The sequence below is a fragment of the Chroicocephalus ridibundus genome, chromosome 7, assembly GCF_963924245.1.
Source record: "Chroicocephalus ridibundus chromosome 7, bChrRid1.1, whole genome shotgun sequence".
Taxonomy (NCBI): Eukaryota; Metazoa; Chordata; class Aves; order Charadriiformes; family Laridae; genus Chroicocephalus; species Chroicocephalus ridibundus.
In genome coordinates this window covers 54,261,577-54,277,621 of record NC_086290.1, presented here as the reverse complement: position 1 = coordinate 54,277,621, position 16,045 = coordinate 54,261,577, and the positions used below count along the sequence as shown (strand labels likewise).

The window sequence follows — 16,045 nt, the reverse complement described above, 5'->3', positions numbered from 1 at the left end:
TAGTGAATGAACTATTTTCACTGACAAGAAGCCTGGGAACTACACTGGAAAAGGTTAGTCTGAACACCTTGATGCTCTACGCAGTACTCTACCACTATCCCAGCGGGCTTTGTACCCTCACATCTTTCCATGCTGCTTTTTGCTGCTCCACACAGGGTATGTAAAGGTGGTTATGTCATCATGCTATAAAAACACTCCTCTTTTGGCCTGACTCTCATGTTCTTTCGAGATTTTCAACACACCACCCCCATCTCCCCAGTTATTTTCTTCGCAGCACCATGGAAGACCCAGGTCAAGTTGTTGAATGATATGGATATGACATGTCTGCTCCAAAGGAAGCTGGTAACCCTGGGTGCGGCAGGCCTAAGCTGCTCGGGACACCTTCACCCATGGGCTGGGGTTGATCTCCGGTGCAGATGTCTCTAGCGGCATGGATCCGCTGATGGCATGCTAAAGATAGACATTGGGGTACTAGTGACCATGAGACGTACTGTGGCCGTAAGATGGCAATTTTTTCACCCTGCCTAATGAGCACTACAACTTGGTTTGATCTGCTGTGTCCCTATTTCGTCTTCATCTTTCTCCCTCCATTCATTTTGCATGCGCTCTGATGGCGCATCTTCCTCGTAAAGGGTGCCATCCTGCATAGCTTAACTTCTAGGTCTCTCGTGAGAAGCCACATGCAGTTTTTCAGAGCTTGGGGTGGGGGTTCTGCTGTAGGTGCACCAGGAGACAGAGAAATCACCAAACTCTCCATCCGGCGCTTTGGAAGCGCACAGTAACAACCAGCACGCACACAAATAGCGCCCACATCTTCATGCACTGTGTGTTGAGGAACAGAGAGGTGTGGCAGAAAGACTGAGACGGGTTCCACTGCCAAAATAATCAAGAGAAGTGAATAGTTTCCAAGGTGTTCATTCCCTAAATTGTTTTCCTTTTTTTTTTTTTTTCTTTTCTTTCCCCCTGGCTTCAGTGGAGCCAGAGATCTTCCGAGAAATCCGTGTGCCTCTATTTTGACTTAATTCCTCGTGGTGTGGTGTGGTGGGGGAGGTGTTACAAGTAAAGCTGCAGTGTAGCAAAACACAGAAGATCACTTTTCATTTACCATGTCCTTATATCTCAAATTGAAAAGTAGTTAACACAGAATCCAAGATGAAATACCAGAGAGAGGTTTATACCACGTATGAAATGGAAATGCATTTGTTTAGGGGAAAAAAACCCACAATTCACTGATGCTTGTTAGATGTGAAAATGGCAACTAAGTGGTTTGGAGTATGTCTAAGTGCTTGTTCTTGTACTATTAACTGAACAGTTGAGCTGAACCTTTGAACATTCATTTTGGGTTTGCATTTAGGACAAAAATTCGGATTTGAGTTCACTTCCTCTGTTGATCATGACATACCACTTTGTGGTAGATTTTATATGTGGTTTAAATATTGTCAGCAGAACCACATCCTTGAACTTTTGCTTGTACGTAAGACGTGGATCCAAGAGTTACCGAAGATCACTGGCTGGACAATGCAGTTGGAGAGTTGAGGATTTTTGGACCTAGTGCTGATTTTGTTGTAGACATTAGCACTTCTTGTAAGTCTAGATATTGTTAGATGGGAGGAGGAGAAGATTTTTACGTTTAGTTAAAACTACACAGACAAGTGAAATTATCAAACTGATGCTGCGCTGGTGAAAGGAAGTTTTGTATCTCCAACGTCTCTCGTAATAGCATCATGAAAATGACGATAGGATATAAGTTCCTAGGATAGAATGCACTAACGTGACTTGCCTTTTTGTCTGGTCCTGTTGCTTAATGAAGGCTTGTTTGTTCCTGTTTCCATGGCCTTTAGCGGGGCGGGAGGGGACGGGGGACAACCTCCATTTTCCATTTCTATCATATCAAATGAGAATATTGGCATTTGATGGTAGGCTATTTGCTGATACAATATATTGGCCTCAGTAAGAATACCTCTGTAATTTGGCAGTCAGTCCTTTCCCTCTAACTGCAGATTGATAAATCGTAACTTGTTTATCTGAGACGTGAAGACAGCAGAGTAATCCAGCTTCAGCCTGTTCCGTACCACAAAGTTAGACATCCGTGGTGCAACTTCATGCATTGGGCAAAGCCAAACAGCTTTCAGAGCAAAATATTATTTTTTTTTCTCGTGATGGTATTCAGACACTTGGTTGCTTTTCTTTTATCTCCGTTGACAGATGTTAATAGAGCAAAATACAATACAGCGATGGCTGGTGCGGTGCGGTAGTGTCTGCTGCTGCTGGCCTGCTTTCTGAGCCCATTAGACTCGTAGATTTATTACAGCCGGAGTGTTTTAACCTGAAGAATTCTGTACTGCTTCAATTTGAGTCATGTTTGGTTATGGATGTTTATTACTAATCTGAAATCCTGTCTGACTGGACAAAATCCAGGTTGGACAACTAATCAGTGAGGCATCGTAAGTGAAGAGCGTATGCTAAAGTACTTCCCGTCTGGGTTTTAGTGCGTCTGCATTAGCTTTTGTATGAGAGATGCAGTAGAAGCTTTGTCTTTTGGGGGATCTTGAAAGAAACCGGAAAGTAGCTAAATAAGGAAAATGAAGTGGCGGAGAGAGTCTGAGTGGAAGTTCAGCACACAGGAGGATGATTTGAGGGTAGCTCCACACCTGCCCTGGTGCAGAGATGGTGCAGCACCATCGTGTCCCGGAGCTGTTGCTTTTCTAAGCGATGTCACTTAGTTCACTGTTTTGTTTTTAGCTGGTATTTGGGACTGCAGCTGCTACTACAGCAGCAAAACTTAGCCAGGAGAATTCCTTCGTGTGCTGGTATGGCCAGTCCGCGCAAACAAGAGCATTGGAAAGGTCACCTTGTTCACAGGATCGGAACTGGGCCACAAGCGTATGTTTCACTCCAGCTGTGCCTCGCGAGAGAATCCCTGTGAAGAACCCCGAGCGTGCTCTGTAGCCCCAGTAATCTTTGTATTTTAAATGAGTGCTTTACAGACGGGCTGATTTTAAAATATCAGTTTCTGTAATCACTCTAATCCACCTGTTGAACGTAGCACGTTCTGGACTTCGCCAGGGAAAGCGGGCTGCTTCTGTGCACCTGGGTGCGCTCTTGTAATAAGTTATGTGACTAGCAAAGAATCATCCCACCGTTTAGCAACAAGAGGAAGGAAGATGTTTTTTGACCATTTAAACTTGCAACCGTATTAGACTGTTTCTTTCAATACGTTTGCTTTTCACTGCCCTCCTGCTGGAGCGGGCAGTGGTGGGGGTTGCTACAGACAAGTCAAGAGATTCTTCTAGTCGGAGATTTTTTCTAGGTTTCAGTTGGGTGTTTATTAATATATCTGTGCCCCCTTAAACATTGCTTCCTCGAGCAAATGCAGCCTTGTTGTCATGTTAGGAAATGCGTGAAGACAAGGTTTAAAGGTTTCTGTTTGTTTCTGTCCTATAAGGATCTTGTACTGTCCTTGTTATCAGCGACGCAGCCACATTTATTTGTCAGTGACTACGGTAGTAGGAGAGTGAGCACCAGGAAACCTCTGTTCGCTCCTCAACTACTTATTTTGTGAATTAGGGTAGATAAATTCCGTATCTCAGACTTCCCATTCTTTATCTGCCTTTTTAAGTGCTCTGTGATGCTGCATTGATAAAGAATATGAGAATGCAGACATGCGTTCATGCAAATGACTGCAAAGCGGGCACACCTGCCCGGCTCTTGGAAAGCTGCCCGTTCGGCTGTCGCTCTGGCCAAGTTTGAGCCTCCCTCTCACATTCAAGTAAGCGCGTTCTTTATTGAGGGCTGGAGGACTGCGTTGGTATTTCAACAGTTTGATGTCACTTTGGATAAGGGGCTGAATCAAATCATAATTGTTAATTACACCTTCTCGTTAAAGCATGTATCCGCTGTGTAATATCAGGAGGATAACAGTGGTCAAACACACTGATTGCACTGCCTCATCGTTCTACAAATCCCCCCTGTTGCACATCCTGAGACAAGGAAGCATGAAATCAATCACAAAACACCGTCTTGAAATATTGATGAATTCTGTTGTAGGTGCTGGAGAAATCATATTTCTGTCATTCTGTAATTGAAAGGGACCAGATAAAGTCCTTCCTCTTGCCAGCCCAGGAAAATTGCAGCTGCAGCAATTTGTATTTCTCACGTTCCAGAAAGCATTGGAGTGACTCTTCCTGCTTGGGGCCTGGCGTGAAAAACATTTAACTCTTTAATGATCCCTTATCCAGGACTTTGAAACTTGCCATCCTCTTTGGTATCTTTCTACTTGAGATGAAAAAGAAGGGGAGAATGGAAATTGTAAACCTATGTTCCTTTACTACTCTGGGTTTTTGTTTAATTGACTGCATGAAAAAACTATTGTTTGGAGATATTTTTTTTTGTTGTGTAGATATTTTTTTTGTTCAGGGATGGTTCATGTTTTCTCTTACAGAATATTGATATTACCAACTTCAGCAGCAGCTGGAGTGATGGGCTTGCCTTCTGCGCTCTCCTGCACACGTATTTGCCTGCACATATTCCTTACCAGGAGCTCAACAGCCAGGACAAAGTAAGTTTTGTTGACCTGCTCCTACACCGCTTGCAGAATTCACAGTGAACGTTATCCATTTTGGTGGATACGCAGTGGAGACACTTGCACGGTGTTGCAAGATTTTGATTGATACAAAATAAGTAGATGGGAGCAACAGTAAGAGACAAGCGTCCACTGAGAATTTACAAAGCAAACAGGCTGGATGAAAAGGCGAAGGCAACCAGCAGTGATCTCCCAGAGAGAAATGCAGGGACTACCGGATGAAGAGTTAGTGACAAGTTGCCTGAATCCAGTGAGTGCTGTGGGTAAACATGAAGACAGCATCCCTGGATCAGGAGGCAGATCCATCATTCATGGAACTACTTGGACAGCAACGTATCTAAAAGTCAGACCATGTCAGTGCATTCCAAATATGTTATTAAGACCCTCACAAAGGGGAAGAACCTGGATTTACTTCAGACAGCTAGTCTCTATTACAATAAGAATTATACTGCGTACGGGAATGCCTTATATTAGTTAACACCTCTTCAGAAACCTTTCACTCACAACAAAGACAGAACCTCAGTGGGCTTTTTTGCCCAGTTGCAATCAGTTTCACAATAACTTATTTGTCAAAAACAGAGGGCTGTAGTTTGAGCACAAATAGGTGAGCTATTCAAAGACAAAGAACTTGTTTGTGAGTATACTTTACTAATACAAAAAAGTGTCTATGTGAAAGTATTGCATCTAATGTTTTTCAGCTTTCAAATATACCTGCTCATTTAAACTTACTGGTTAACCGGATGCAAGGTGTAGGGTTCCGGAATCATACTTTGATGATAATCCTTTCCAACTTTTGTTTTCTTGTTACAGAAGAGAAATCTGCTATTAGCGTTTCAAGCTGCTGAAAGCGTAGGCATCAAACCCAGCCTGGTGAGTAACCTTCTTTTGGCAAGGGAAGATTTGCTGCATACACGGTTCCAAATCCTTTGTTGCCATCTGGCCAGTCGGTCGCTTGCACTGAAAATGTTCACATAGGGAAGGCTGCACAACCATCTCTGAAAGTCCACAGTGTTAGGAGAACTTCCAGAAAGAATTTGTAGAATCCTAGAATTAGTATAATTTGAAGGAACTTGTGGAGGGTCATCTAGTATTGAAATGAGAGCATTGATTATGTCCTCCTCTTGGAAGCTGATTCCAGACGATTCCTGTTTTCATGGACAGACTTCCCTGTTAGACCGTTTTCTTTCCTTTTGGTTTAGTGTTTTAAGAAACAGAAGGATAAGTTGTTTGTTAATCTGTCTAAAAAGCCTTTTCTAAAATCAACAATATGATGACAAGGAAGGGATAAGTTTAATATGAAGGAAAAATATTAAGGGGTTCATGAGCTAAATATAGAACCAAAGACATGCAGAGAAGCAGCAATTTAAATGAAGTCATATAGAGAACTGATCTTTGATTGCAGGTGGAAGAAATCTTTTCAGAATGTAACATGCGTATGGCTCTTTAGCTAGTATGTTAACGAGTTTCAGAATCGTGCTAGACTAGTAGATCATTCCCATGGACTTTTATACTGTACGTGGCTTTAAGGAGCTCTGGAATGGAAGCAGCAGTAGTGTTCAATAGCCACAGCTGCCCAGAGGACCCAGGGATGTCCCAGTGGTGATGCTTGACTGAGGTTTGACAATGTGTCTGTCCTATGCAGGAGCTCAGTGAGATGATGTACACAGACCGGCCAGACTGGCAGAGCGTGATGCAGTACGTCGCCCAGATTTACAAGTACTTTGAGACCTGAGATGCAGAGCAAGAGGTGGACAGAAGTGGGGAAGAGAACAAAGAATGCTACAGATGCACTCGATCACTTTAAAAATCCACTTGCTCCTCTTCCACAACCAACCTAAGCTCTTAGTTTGAAAGAAAGCTCTTCCATGATTTTTAATTACATCTGGGACTGCAACCAAGTATCCATCGTCCATCTATACAAACCAAGTTCATCTGTAATTTTATTCCCAGGTGGAAATTGCAAAGCATTTTTGAACACGTGTGGGAAATTTCTGAAGAGGATCCCTTGTACTAAACAATGTTTGCCTCAAACCAGACTCCACCAACAGGAGATCTGCTACAAAATGAAGTTCTAAATCAATGTGGACTATGCTGGCACTCAAGGGAGGCTGGGAGATTAATACAAAAGCTCACAAAAATGCTCTTCCTGCCAAAATGTGCTTAACTCATCCCAAATACGTGTTGTTTTCTTGCCTCCACATATTTTATAAAACATCGTGACAGATGCACATAAGTGTAGAACCTTAACCTGAGTTATCCTCACCATCTGACCCAGTAACTGTCCTAGTGTGCTTGTCATAGCTTAACCAGCAGGATAATAAACAGGATCATTTGTAACTTAGAAACCACACTCTGTTCCGTCACCAGTTAGTGAAAGAACTCGAAAAGATCCTGTTTAGTGCTGGGACTTCATTTCAGATCAAACAGAAGTAATCTCTTTGAGGAAAAAATAGCTTTATTACTACAACTTCGTTACTTGATTACTACAGGAAGCCAGAGCCCGGTTTCCCAGCTGACTGTGCAGGCACAGTTACCATAGGAATATGGCAAATGCAATTTACTAGCTTTAGTCTGCAAGGTGCCGGTGATCAGGTGATGACTCTCTAAGCAATACACTGACATCTCAGTAATTCATATTTTTGTGCATTGAGTGGAGTTAACAGCTTCTGTGTTGATCCTGTATAATCAGCACAGATATGTAGTTGCTGCGCAGAGGCACAAATCCGGAGACAGCTTGTGCCCTTTCCAATAAAACGTAGTCCACAGGGCACTGTTAGATGGTTGGAAGTGATGCTACCCTGTAAAGGAGCACAGCAATATTAGTACCAGTGGAAGTTGCAGCTTCACTCCACAAGTTACAGAGAGTGTAACTGGAACTCCTCTCTGTGTCATGGAAATCTCTAAGGCGCCAGAGGATAACTTTCCAGCTCAATAATACTGTTAGTAAAATGTCTGAAAGGTACTGTTTAATTTCCATTATACCATTTCTCTTATTTCACTTCACGAAGTTCAATTTTCTGTTTGTCTCCGAGGGCAGCAGGATCAAACAGGCTGCTTAATTTGTTCTAGGAGCAGGTCTTGGAGAGCATGCTTTGTACAGGAGCTCACGGGAGGCTGCCTAGCTGCTGTAGGTTGTGCTGGTAGAAGAAAGTTGTTGTTTAGTGAGCATGTTTAACCCTGTGACCAGACTTTGAAGCTTTGTGAGTGTTAATCGTAGGAGCTAGGGGTAATTTCTCTCTTACAAAGAATGATAGTGTGTGCTCACTGCTCTTCACTCCTGGAAAAAAAAGGCTCGTGAAACAGAAACAAGCGATTTCACAGAAGAAACTTGGTTTCAGGTTTTCTGGGGCTTTGCAGGTGGCTGACCTCAGCCTCGGGCTTCCCCACAGTGCTTTGTTGTTTGGGGGTTTTTTAATAGTATTTAATTAGTAAACAACCTATTTCAGACATTGGTTTTCTCACAGCAAAATACAGGACTAAGGGATAGATGACGGTGGCCAAGGTCAGCGAGTAGATTGAACGGAAGGGAAGTTGGAGGAATGCAGTGTATGGCTGTTTTGCAGGAGGAGAAAAGCATCGCTTGCTCTTAGTTTCAGTCTGAACACTTACTGTAATCTGTCACCCCCAGGAAAGTCTCATTTCAATCTTTTGAGAGTCTCTGTGATCAAAAAGGACAGTGGCACGCACTTAGAGTGCCCACGCACTCTTTATGTCATCCTATACTCTGAGAAAGCAGTTGCAGATGCTGGCCAGAGTCATTTCTCTGCAAGTGTGAGCGCTTTCTAAATTGAATTAACTCTGCCCGTCCCTAGAGAGCGCGGGATGAGTTGCTCTAAGTGTTCTCCGATACCAGTCTCCTGTTATGTGATAAGATGGAAGAGAAAAATAGCTGCTAGCAGAGTTTGTGTCGGAAGGCAGTCACGCTGCTGAGCTCCGTTGCCTTGTGGATGCAGCAGGCTCTTTTCCCTTGAGGTATCCGTTGGCAGAGATCCCAATTCTCTCCAACGGGCTGGAGTTCAAAGCGTAGTGAAGTCAACACAGAAAATTCCATATTCCTCAGTGGGCTTTGGACTGGGCACTTGCAGGGCTGAGAAAAACTGTTTTAATTCCCAGCGTCTGGTAAACATGTCAAAGTCAGAGGGCTCCACTTGGTCTAAAAGAGAAGGATAATCTTAACCCTGTGGTCACTGGAAGCGTGTGTTCCGTGTGACTGTCAGACGCACGCTACATATGTATGTTATCTGATGCGTCAGGATCGCTTGCTTCAAGCACTGTTCTGACGTTTATTCTAATCCATTTCTCCAAGACTTATTGTAACCTTACAAACCATTCTGTCCAATCTAGCAGCTTTTTCTTCCAAATGATTTTTGCAAACCAATGTTTCTGTCGTTATCTTTGCAGTGTATTCTCCTATGCCCCCCAGTAGCGTAGACCAAACGCTAATTCTACCTAATTCTAATGGTATGTTCTTAAAATTTTTTTACTTATCTAGGAGTTGGAACAAGGAGCTGTCTGTCAGTCGGGAAGATGATGTTCAGTTTCACCATTTGCTCAATGTTACTTTTCAGTCCTCAAACCCAAAAAACATCTCATTTTGAAATGACGATACTTTGAGATTGAGAGATGCTCTTCCAGGTTATTTTCTGAGATCAAGAATATTGTTTATTTGTTCATTTAACTGCTATGATATTGTGTATTTTTTCTTCCTTTTGAACCTTGCACAGTTACATTTCTAGACCTGGATTTTTAGGAATTACTGTTGCTTTTTCACGCTGCCTTAAAATTTGAATATTAATTCAAACTTGTCCCACGCAAGATGTTGCAGGGCAGCCTGATTTTCAGAAAAACCTACAGGCCCTTGTAAGACATCTCAAATTTCAACTGCAAAATTAAAGTTCTAGCTGCCTTTAAAATGAGAGAGTTTGTTAGTTAAGCTAAGCTAGAGGGTGTAGGGATAGTCTTCATACGAGTTCTGAGAATCCCCTGAAAATGCCCTGGGATGGAGCACGTGATGGTGTAATGTGTTGTATCGATAACAGTTTGCCTGAACTGCCTCAGCCCTTTCTGACTTTGCCTCTTAGGAGCAACGGATCTTTCCCTGGTGTGGGCAGATGCAATCTCTTCACCGTGTCGCCATCTGCTCCCTGAACATACAGTCACTCTCAAACACACCTGCACATGCTCATGCGTGTGTACTCGGGTAGTCTGTCGGGCTACGAGAAACCAAATAGCCGATTTATTTTGGATGAGCACGTGAGAAGAATGGTTAGGATGGGGATTTCAGTGAAGTTCCACGGAGGGGTTATCGCATGGTGTGGCTGTTAGGAAAGGAGATTGAAGTGTGAAAAGTATACAATCTGACTCCCAGAATTTCTGGCGAGTCGTAGAAGGTACAAATGGTTTCATGGCTGTGGAAGGTACAGAGGCGTTGAGAGGCCAGCCCAGAGTCAGCCCTCTAAGGAGGTTTTCTGGAAAGGCGGCTGAGCTGTTTCTGAAGGTACGCAATGAGCCGGAATGGAGCAAAAGTCCAGCGTGTGAGGAGAGGGGCATGTATGGGACATACGTACCTGGGCCTTTGTGGGCAGCTTGAGAGGCCTTGCTGACTGTCATCTTGAGTGACGTTTCTCCTAAGAGTGCAGCTTGGAGGGGGACGTCAGGATGTGGGGAGGGAAGAGAGCGCAGAGCTTGCTGCCTTTGCCGGGTTCCCCTTCCTGTGCCTGCGACAGTCGAGGAAACGCAAAGGGGACAAAGATTTCCCGGTTCTTCCTGTGCTGCAGCAAGGCAGCTGTTCTGAGCAGAGGGATTTTTGACTTACGCGTGTTCTCCAGTTTCCTCTCAGTGAAACACATTCCCTTTGAGTTTTGGCAGGTTTTCTTTTTGTAATTTGACGTTGTTTTTTACAGGTTTTCTCTCTGATTTTCCTTGCTTTGTATGCACAACCAGTTACGTGCAAGTTTTCTGTCCAAACCAACCAAGCGCACGCTGGCAGAATGATTTGTTCTTCCCTGTTTGAGTCCTGACCTCGAACTCTTCAAAATATACCTTTTTGCTTCTCTGACTTTCCCCCTCCCTTAGCAACAAAAATTCGAGCGTTGGCTCATTAGTTTTTTGGTACCTCCCTCATCTTTCTGTGCTCGTGGTACCGGCTCTTCCAGCAGGAAGGGTCTGGGGGGGCAGCTGTTTGCGGAGCTGCGCCTGGTGTATCTCGTGAACGGCAGGGTCTGTATGGGATGAGATTATGCATTTTCCTGTCAGAAGAGGGCTTTTGCCTAAAAAGACTCAGGGCACTGAGCATTAAGACGTTTTTAAACCCAGCAATAACTTCTGCTACGCTAGGCTATATTGGTTTTTACCAACTCCAGTGCCATGTAGACTCGCTCACCAGTATGGTGTAGAATCAAGCTTATAACTGAACCGCAATTAACATTTTTCTCAACTGATGGTCTCTACGTTTTTAACTTACACGTGTGCCAAGTTCCACTGGGCAGTGCTGGACACAATGTTTTTATTGGTTGTTGGTCCAGGCTGGAGTTTGTCATATGGAATAATCACCTCTAACAGTGAAGTACTTTTAGCTTTCTCTACTGGGTACAGGTGTTACATCGTAATCTAATTTATACAAAGAGCACATTAGAATGTATATACTAGGCATTGCCAGGTTTGGACATGCTAATATTTAAAGATTAACATTATTAAAATGTATGATGCAAAAATCTGTGTAATAATTTCTAATAAATCTTTTTCTGTTTCTGATGTTTGTTGTAATGTTTCAAATATCTACGTCCTAAACAGATTGTGCAGTCTGCTAGGAAGCAGGACTCCTAGGGGGGTTTTTAAAAAGATACTATGGTTCATTGATTCTCCTACGCCGATAGCAAAGGAAATTTGGTCAGAATCTTCTTTTCATAAATACATCAAGTTCCTTTTTTGTTTTTTAAAGTAACTTAGATGCGTTTGGATGCCTTTCAGAAGATTGTCTTGGGGATAAAAGAGCGCAAGAGATCTCTCAGTTCCAGAAACAAAGAGTATTGAAGAGACAGTAGGAAATCATCCCCGTGCAAAGGCAAGGAAAGAACACAGAAGAAACAAATATGTCTCTGCATTAGGAGCTCGTTAGGAGACTCAACGTCACCATCCGACAAGTGACACTGCTAGGGAAAATGAAGTTTGTGTTGGAATTTCAGGCAGGGCTGAGTTATGGAAAAGAGGGCAAAAATGGTAACTCCCTGTCAAAACCCGAATGCAAAGCAATGACACTCACGGTGACATTTAATTATAAGCACTCTCGGTGGTAGAGGAGGGCTTCCTAAATTCTAAACTGTATCCCTGGGTACCATTCATTTTTCTAGCCTGCCCAGAGAGGGCTGTGGAGGTCTGCCTTTACTGCAGGGGGATTCAGCCCCGTGGATGCTGTGCTCCAGCCACTATCCAATTTACATACAGAGCTTTCAAAGATGCTGAGATCAAATTCCGGAATACTCTCACAGAGGCTGCTTTTATCTCAGGACGGAAGTGGCAACACTAGAACAATCAAAATCGCTGAGTCAGCAAAGAAAACAAGAAGATAAAAGAAACGGCCATTTAAATCTCTTCAAGCCTCTCAGGTATGTTTGTGTCCAGCTGGGTAGATGAAACCTTATGGGGAAAAAGTTCTCATTTGCGTAATCCAAACTACTTTGCTTTTCCCCACCTAAGTATCGTGTTGCAGCCCTGGATATTTACTGCTGGGCTGATCTTTCCTTGTGGCAATGTCACGGGCACGGCAATGTTGGTTTGATGATTTGTTTGCTCTGGGTAGCTTTTAGCTCCTGGACAAAGTATAACCCCATGCAATGCCAAACTAGAGTTCCTAATTTTTTCAAGCCGCCACTGTACTTTATTTCGTGGGTTTGCTGTAGCTCACTTAGAAAGCACCAGACTCAATATTTGCACCTCGGTTGTCCTCTGCGAAGGAATTCCCGGAACCAGCCCTGTCTTGCTCTCTGGACATCTCGCCATCACCAGGAATGCAGGCTCCATTACGCTTAAAGTGTAAAGAGCAGGACTCTGAATACTTAACTTTGGTGGTTGTGTGACCTTGGAGTAACGCAGTTCATGTCTGTCTATCCATCCAAATTCCCAGTCCTTCATTGATCTATTTTCTCTATCCTTTTGCCTCATCTTTTTTAGCTATAAAACCCTTTGGGGCAACAGCTGTATTTGATAGGAGTTTGTACAGCCTCCAACCACAAGCTAGAGGTAATATACAGTATTATAATAGAACTAATTAACAATCGGACCAGATTGGTTCTGTAGTGCCGGCTAGGGCTGAAATCCTGGTTGTCTAGCCCTGCTCAGGGGAGCTGTGATCTCTCCGGACTCCCCACCTCTCTTTGTGACACAAATAGAAATTATCGCGTAACAGGAGCTGGTTACAGGTTGGCGTTCAAAGCTGTGTGGGACTGACTACCTCATTGCCATCTTCCCGTCACCAAACCAGATCCTGGCTGAGAAATGAAGTTGGTAGTTTCTGTCCGTGTGTTGTAGTAACTGCAGTAAGTGAGGGGCTTAGGTGGTGTTTTGTTTTCCGTGGATCAAAATGTCAGGTGTGCTTGTGGGACATTACCCTTCACATCTGGTAGCACCCAGCAATTTCTTGATGGGGATATAGACTCTTAAATCCTGGGATGTGGAAAGGCAAAGACCCTTCCTGCCTTACAGACCGGTGAGCAAAAATTGCACGGGAGGAGCGTCAGCCCCATCCTCTGTCTATAAAGAGATACGAATCTCCTGAGACCTTGCTGTCAGAGTTAATCAGTTCTTTGGGCGCTATGGAGATACCCGGCGGGTACCAAGATACCTGTTACTGCAGCTGCTTTAGTTCATGTTTGTTTTGGTTTTAAACAAATGATCAAACAAGGTATCTCTGTTGGCTCTTTAAAAACCTGTCCCCATAATCCTTGCGTGAACTGTGATTGCTACAAAACCCAAAGCCATGCTATGCCAAACTATGGCTCGAAGCTTCAGCCAAACAGCCACTCGTAAAAAATACGTCTGTTAAAATGGGTGCTCTGCTCCGCTGCTTGACTTCAGCGGGTCACCCGAGCTGTGCCGGTGCCTTTGCCAGGGGAAGCGAACGCCGGGAGCCAGCACAAATGAACAGCCCAGCAGTCAGGACCTACAGTCGGAGAGGATATGAGACAGTTCTTATTTTTGTCAGAATTTTCTGCGTTCAGACATTTGCAACTGTTATTGTCTGTGAACTCCCTTGTCACCTTTCAGAAAATAGATTCTCCTTAGGAACAAGTGATTCCGAAGCCCTGCTGTCTCTCACTGCCGGACTTGGCGTTTCCATTACCGAAGTAAGCTGTTAGGTGCTCACAGGCTGTGCTCTCTCAACTCGCTTCACAATATACTCCAGGTGCTTCGATTTATTTGTTGGGAAAAGCTGGATTCTCTGTGGCGATTGTCAGTGTGTAAGGTATGTGGATGTGTTTGCGAGTGGTCCAGCAGGAGACTGAAGGTGAGAGTTGAGGCCACCATTACCCCAGGATTATTTGTGGCTGGTTGTAGATGGGGTGAGATGACAGGACTCAGGACTGCTTTGCTCCTTAGTGTGCTTTCGTTGCCAAGTGTCTCCTAATGCTTAGAGAACACAAGTTGGGGTGGCAGGAACGATTCCCTTCCTGACTGGGGCACATTCTTCTATTTGAGGCGGAGAGGTTTTTATTTGTATCACCACAGCGTGTCTCTGACCCCATCACTAACTGAGACCTCTCTGAACACACAGACCTGCTCCAAACATGGACTGCAGCCTTCTGAGGCTCGTGTTCAGATTGGAGCCCTTGGCAGAGACAGGTGAAAGCAAAGTGCCGTGACCTGGCCCATGTTTGAAGCTGAAGACAGCGCAGACAGTGTAGTCTGAAGTTTAAAGCCCAGAACGAGCAGTGGGAGTCTCGCATTCCCAAAACGGTCAGAGATCTCCCATGGGAACTGAGGCAGGTGCGCCAGACACAAACATGGTTCAACCGATGTGAACCCATTTGTGATTCCACGAGGAGTGATGAAAAGGAAACTCTTGTTTTTAGGAAAAGCTTATTAACATATTTGTCAGCCCTCCCCCATCTCTCAGCCTATCCTTTCATGTCACTCCTTAGTCATTAATAATGTTTATTTTACCCAAAATTCCCAGGCTCCTGATACCTAAATGGGTGGGACCTCAGATCGTTGTTCTGTTTTAACTTCTGAACTACCCTTCTTGGTAGCTCTGAGTGGCCATTCTGGCTCCAAGCAGGTCTTCCCAGAGACACTGGGCTTCAAAATCTTGCGAGACATCATGCTTTCCAGAGACTGTCGCCACCAGAAATTTTCCTGGAAGAGCAGAAGTTGCCATAGTGCTGTAATTCGTGCCGTGTTTTCAATTTGGCTTCTTAAAGAGCATGTGGCTCAGGAAACGGGATGTGAGCTGCAGTATGCAGGAAGCGGTTCCTTTCTGACCCCTATATTGACCAGCTTCCAGAGCCAGGCACCTTACCCCATCTTCTCGGGCTGTCCAACTACCTGTGTCGCCAGTGTATATAAAATAACAACTCTGTCTCTCCTCTTTTTAGGTTTCAATACCTGTAGTGAAGTTTGGACAGGAATCAGTGCAGACGAGCATTAGCCGACCTGGTTACCCGTGTGCTTGGAAGGTATAAGCCGTAATAGATGGTAGAGAAGCATCAGCAGTAGGAGTAGTATAAGAAGTCTTCCAGATGGAGACTTGATGGGCTGGAAAGGTCAGAGCCAGGTGGCTGAAGTCTCACAGGTATAGTTTTTCAGGATGCGATGCTGGAAAAGTGCAGGCACGGACCGTGGGTAGCAGGACCCTGAAGTAAACGTCACCCAGCAAAGATGGCAGTCGGGTTATGGGGGCAATCAGTGGTTTTTATTGAGCATAGCAGGAAGAAAATGCAAGCTGTAAAATGCCAATGTGGGTAAACATTATTCACATATCTAGAATGTGAACTGCTGTCCCTTCTTAAGTACATAGCAATGACCGAGGTTTTGTCCTTACCCACACATCATGAGTTTAAGCTGGTTAAAGAGAAAGTAACGAGATTAAGAGAATTAACGTGGGAGCAAGTGCATTTTCTAACCTGCTCCACGCAGACAGCTGTACACCTTCTGTGCAAAGCTCCGTTTTACCACTTCTCTTGGCTTAAAAAAAGACAGAGCATATAGCAGTTCAAGCCCTCGTTCCACCTTGACGTGCTGTAGTTTTTGCCTTCTCAGGCAGCTCATCATTTCTCTCTCACGATAAGCCACTCCCACCCTCTAATAAGGAAGCGAACGAACTCCTCAGGTTAGTGATTCAGCAGGACATCCCCAGCATTCTCCCAACAGGATCAAGCTCCTGGGAAGTGAGGCCACCGCCGTGACTCTGCTTGGCTTTCTCAGTTATAAAATGTCCGTTATTTTCCTTGCCAAAATAAAAACTACAGC

The 16,045-nt window shown here is 44.2% G+C and overlaps 1 protein-coding gene across 4 annotated transcripts in view; it reads left to right on the top strand.

Annotated features, from left to right (window-relative positions):
* SPECC1 (sperm antigen with calponin homology and coiled-coil domains 1) overlaps positions 1 to 11,335 on the top strand; it is a 98,946-nt gene extending 87,611 nt beyond the window's left edge. For all 4 annotated transcript variants that reach the window (XM_063340554.1, XM_063340553.1, XM_063340555.1 and 1 more), the window contains 3 exons: positions 4,442 to 4,558; positions 5,393 to 5,452; positions 6,225 to 11,335. In XM_063340554.1, coding sequence (XP_063196624.1) covers positions 4,442 to 4,558; positions 5,393 to 5,452; positions 6,225 to 6,314 — 267 coding nt within the window. In that variant the 3' untranslated portion in view covers positions 6,315 to 11,335. The remainder of the gene's footprint in view (positions 1 to 4,441; positions 4,559 to 5,392; positions 5,453 to 6,224) is intronic.
* Positions 11,336 to 16,045: the final 4,710 nt, after the last annotated feature.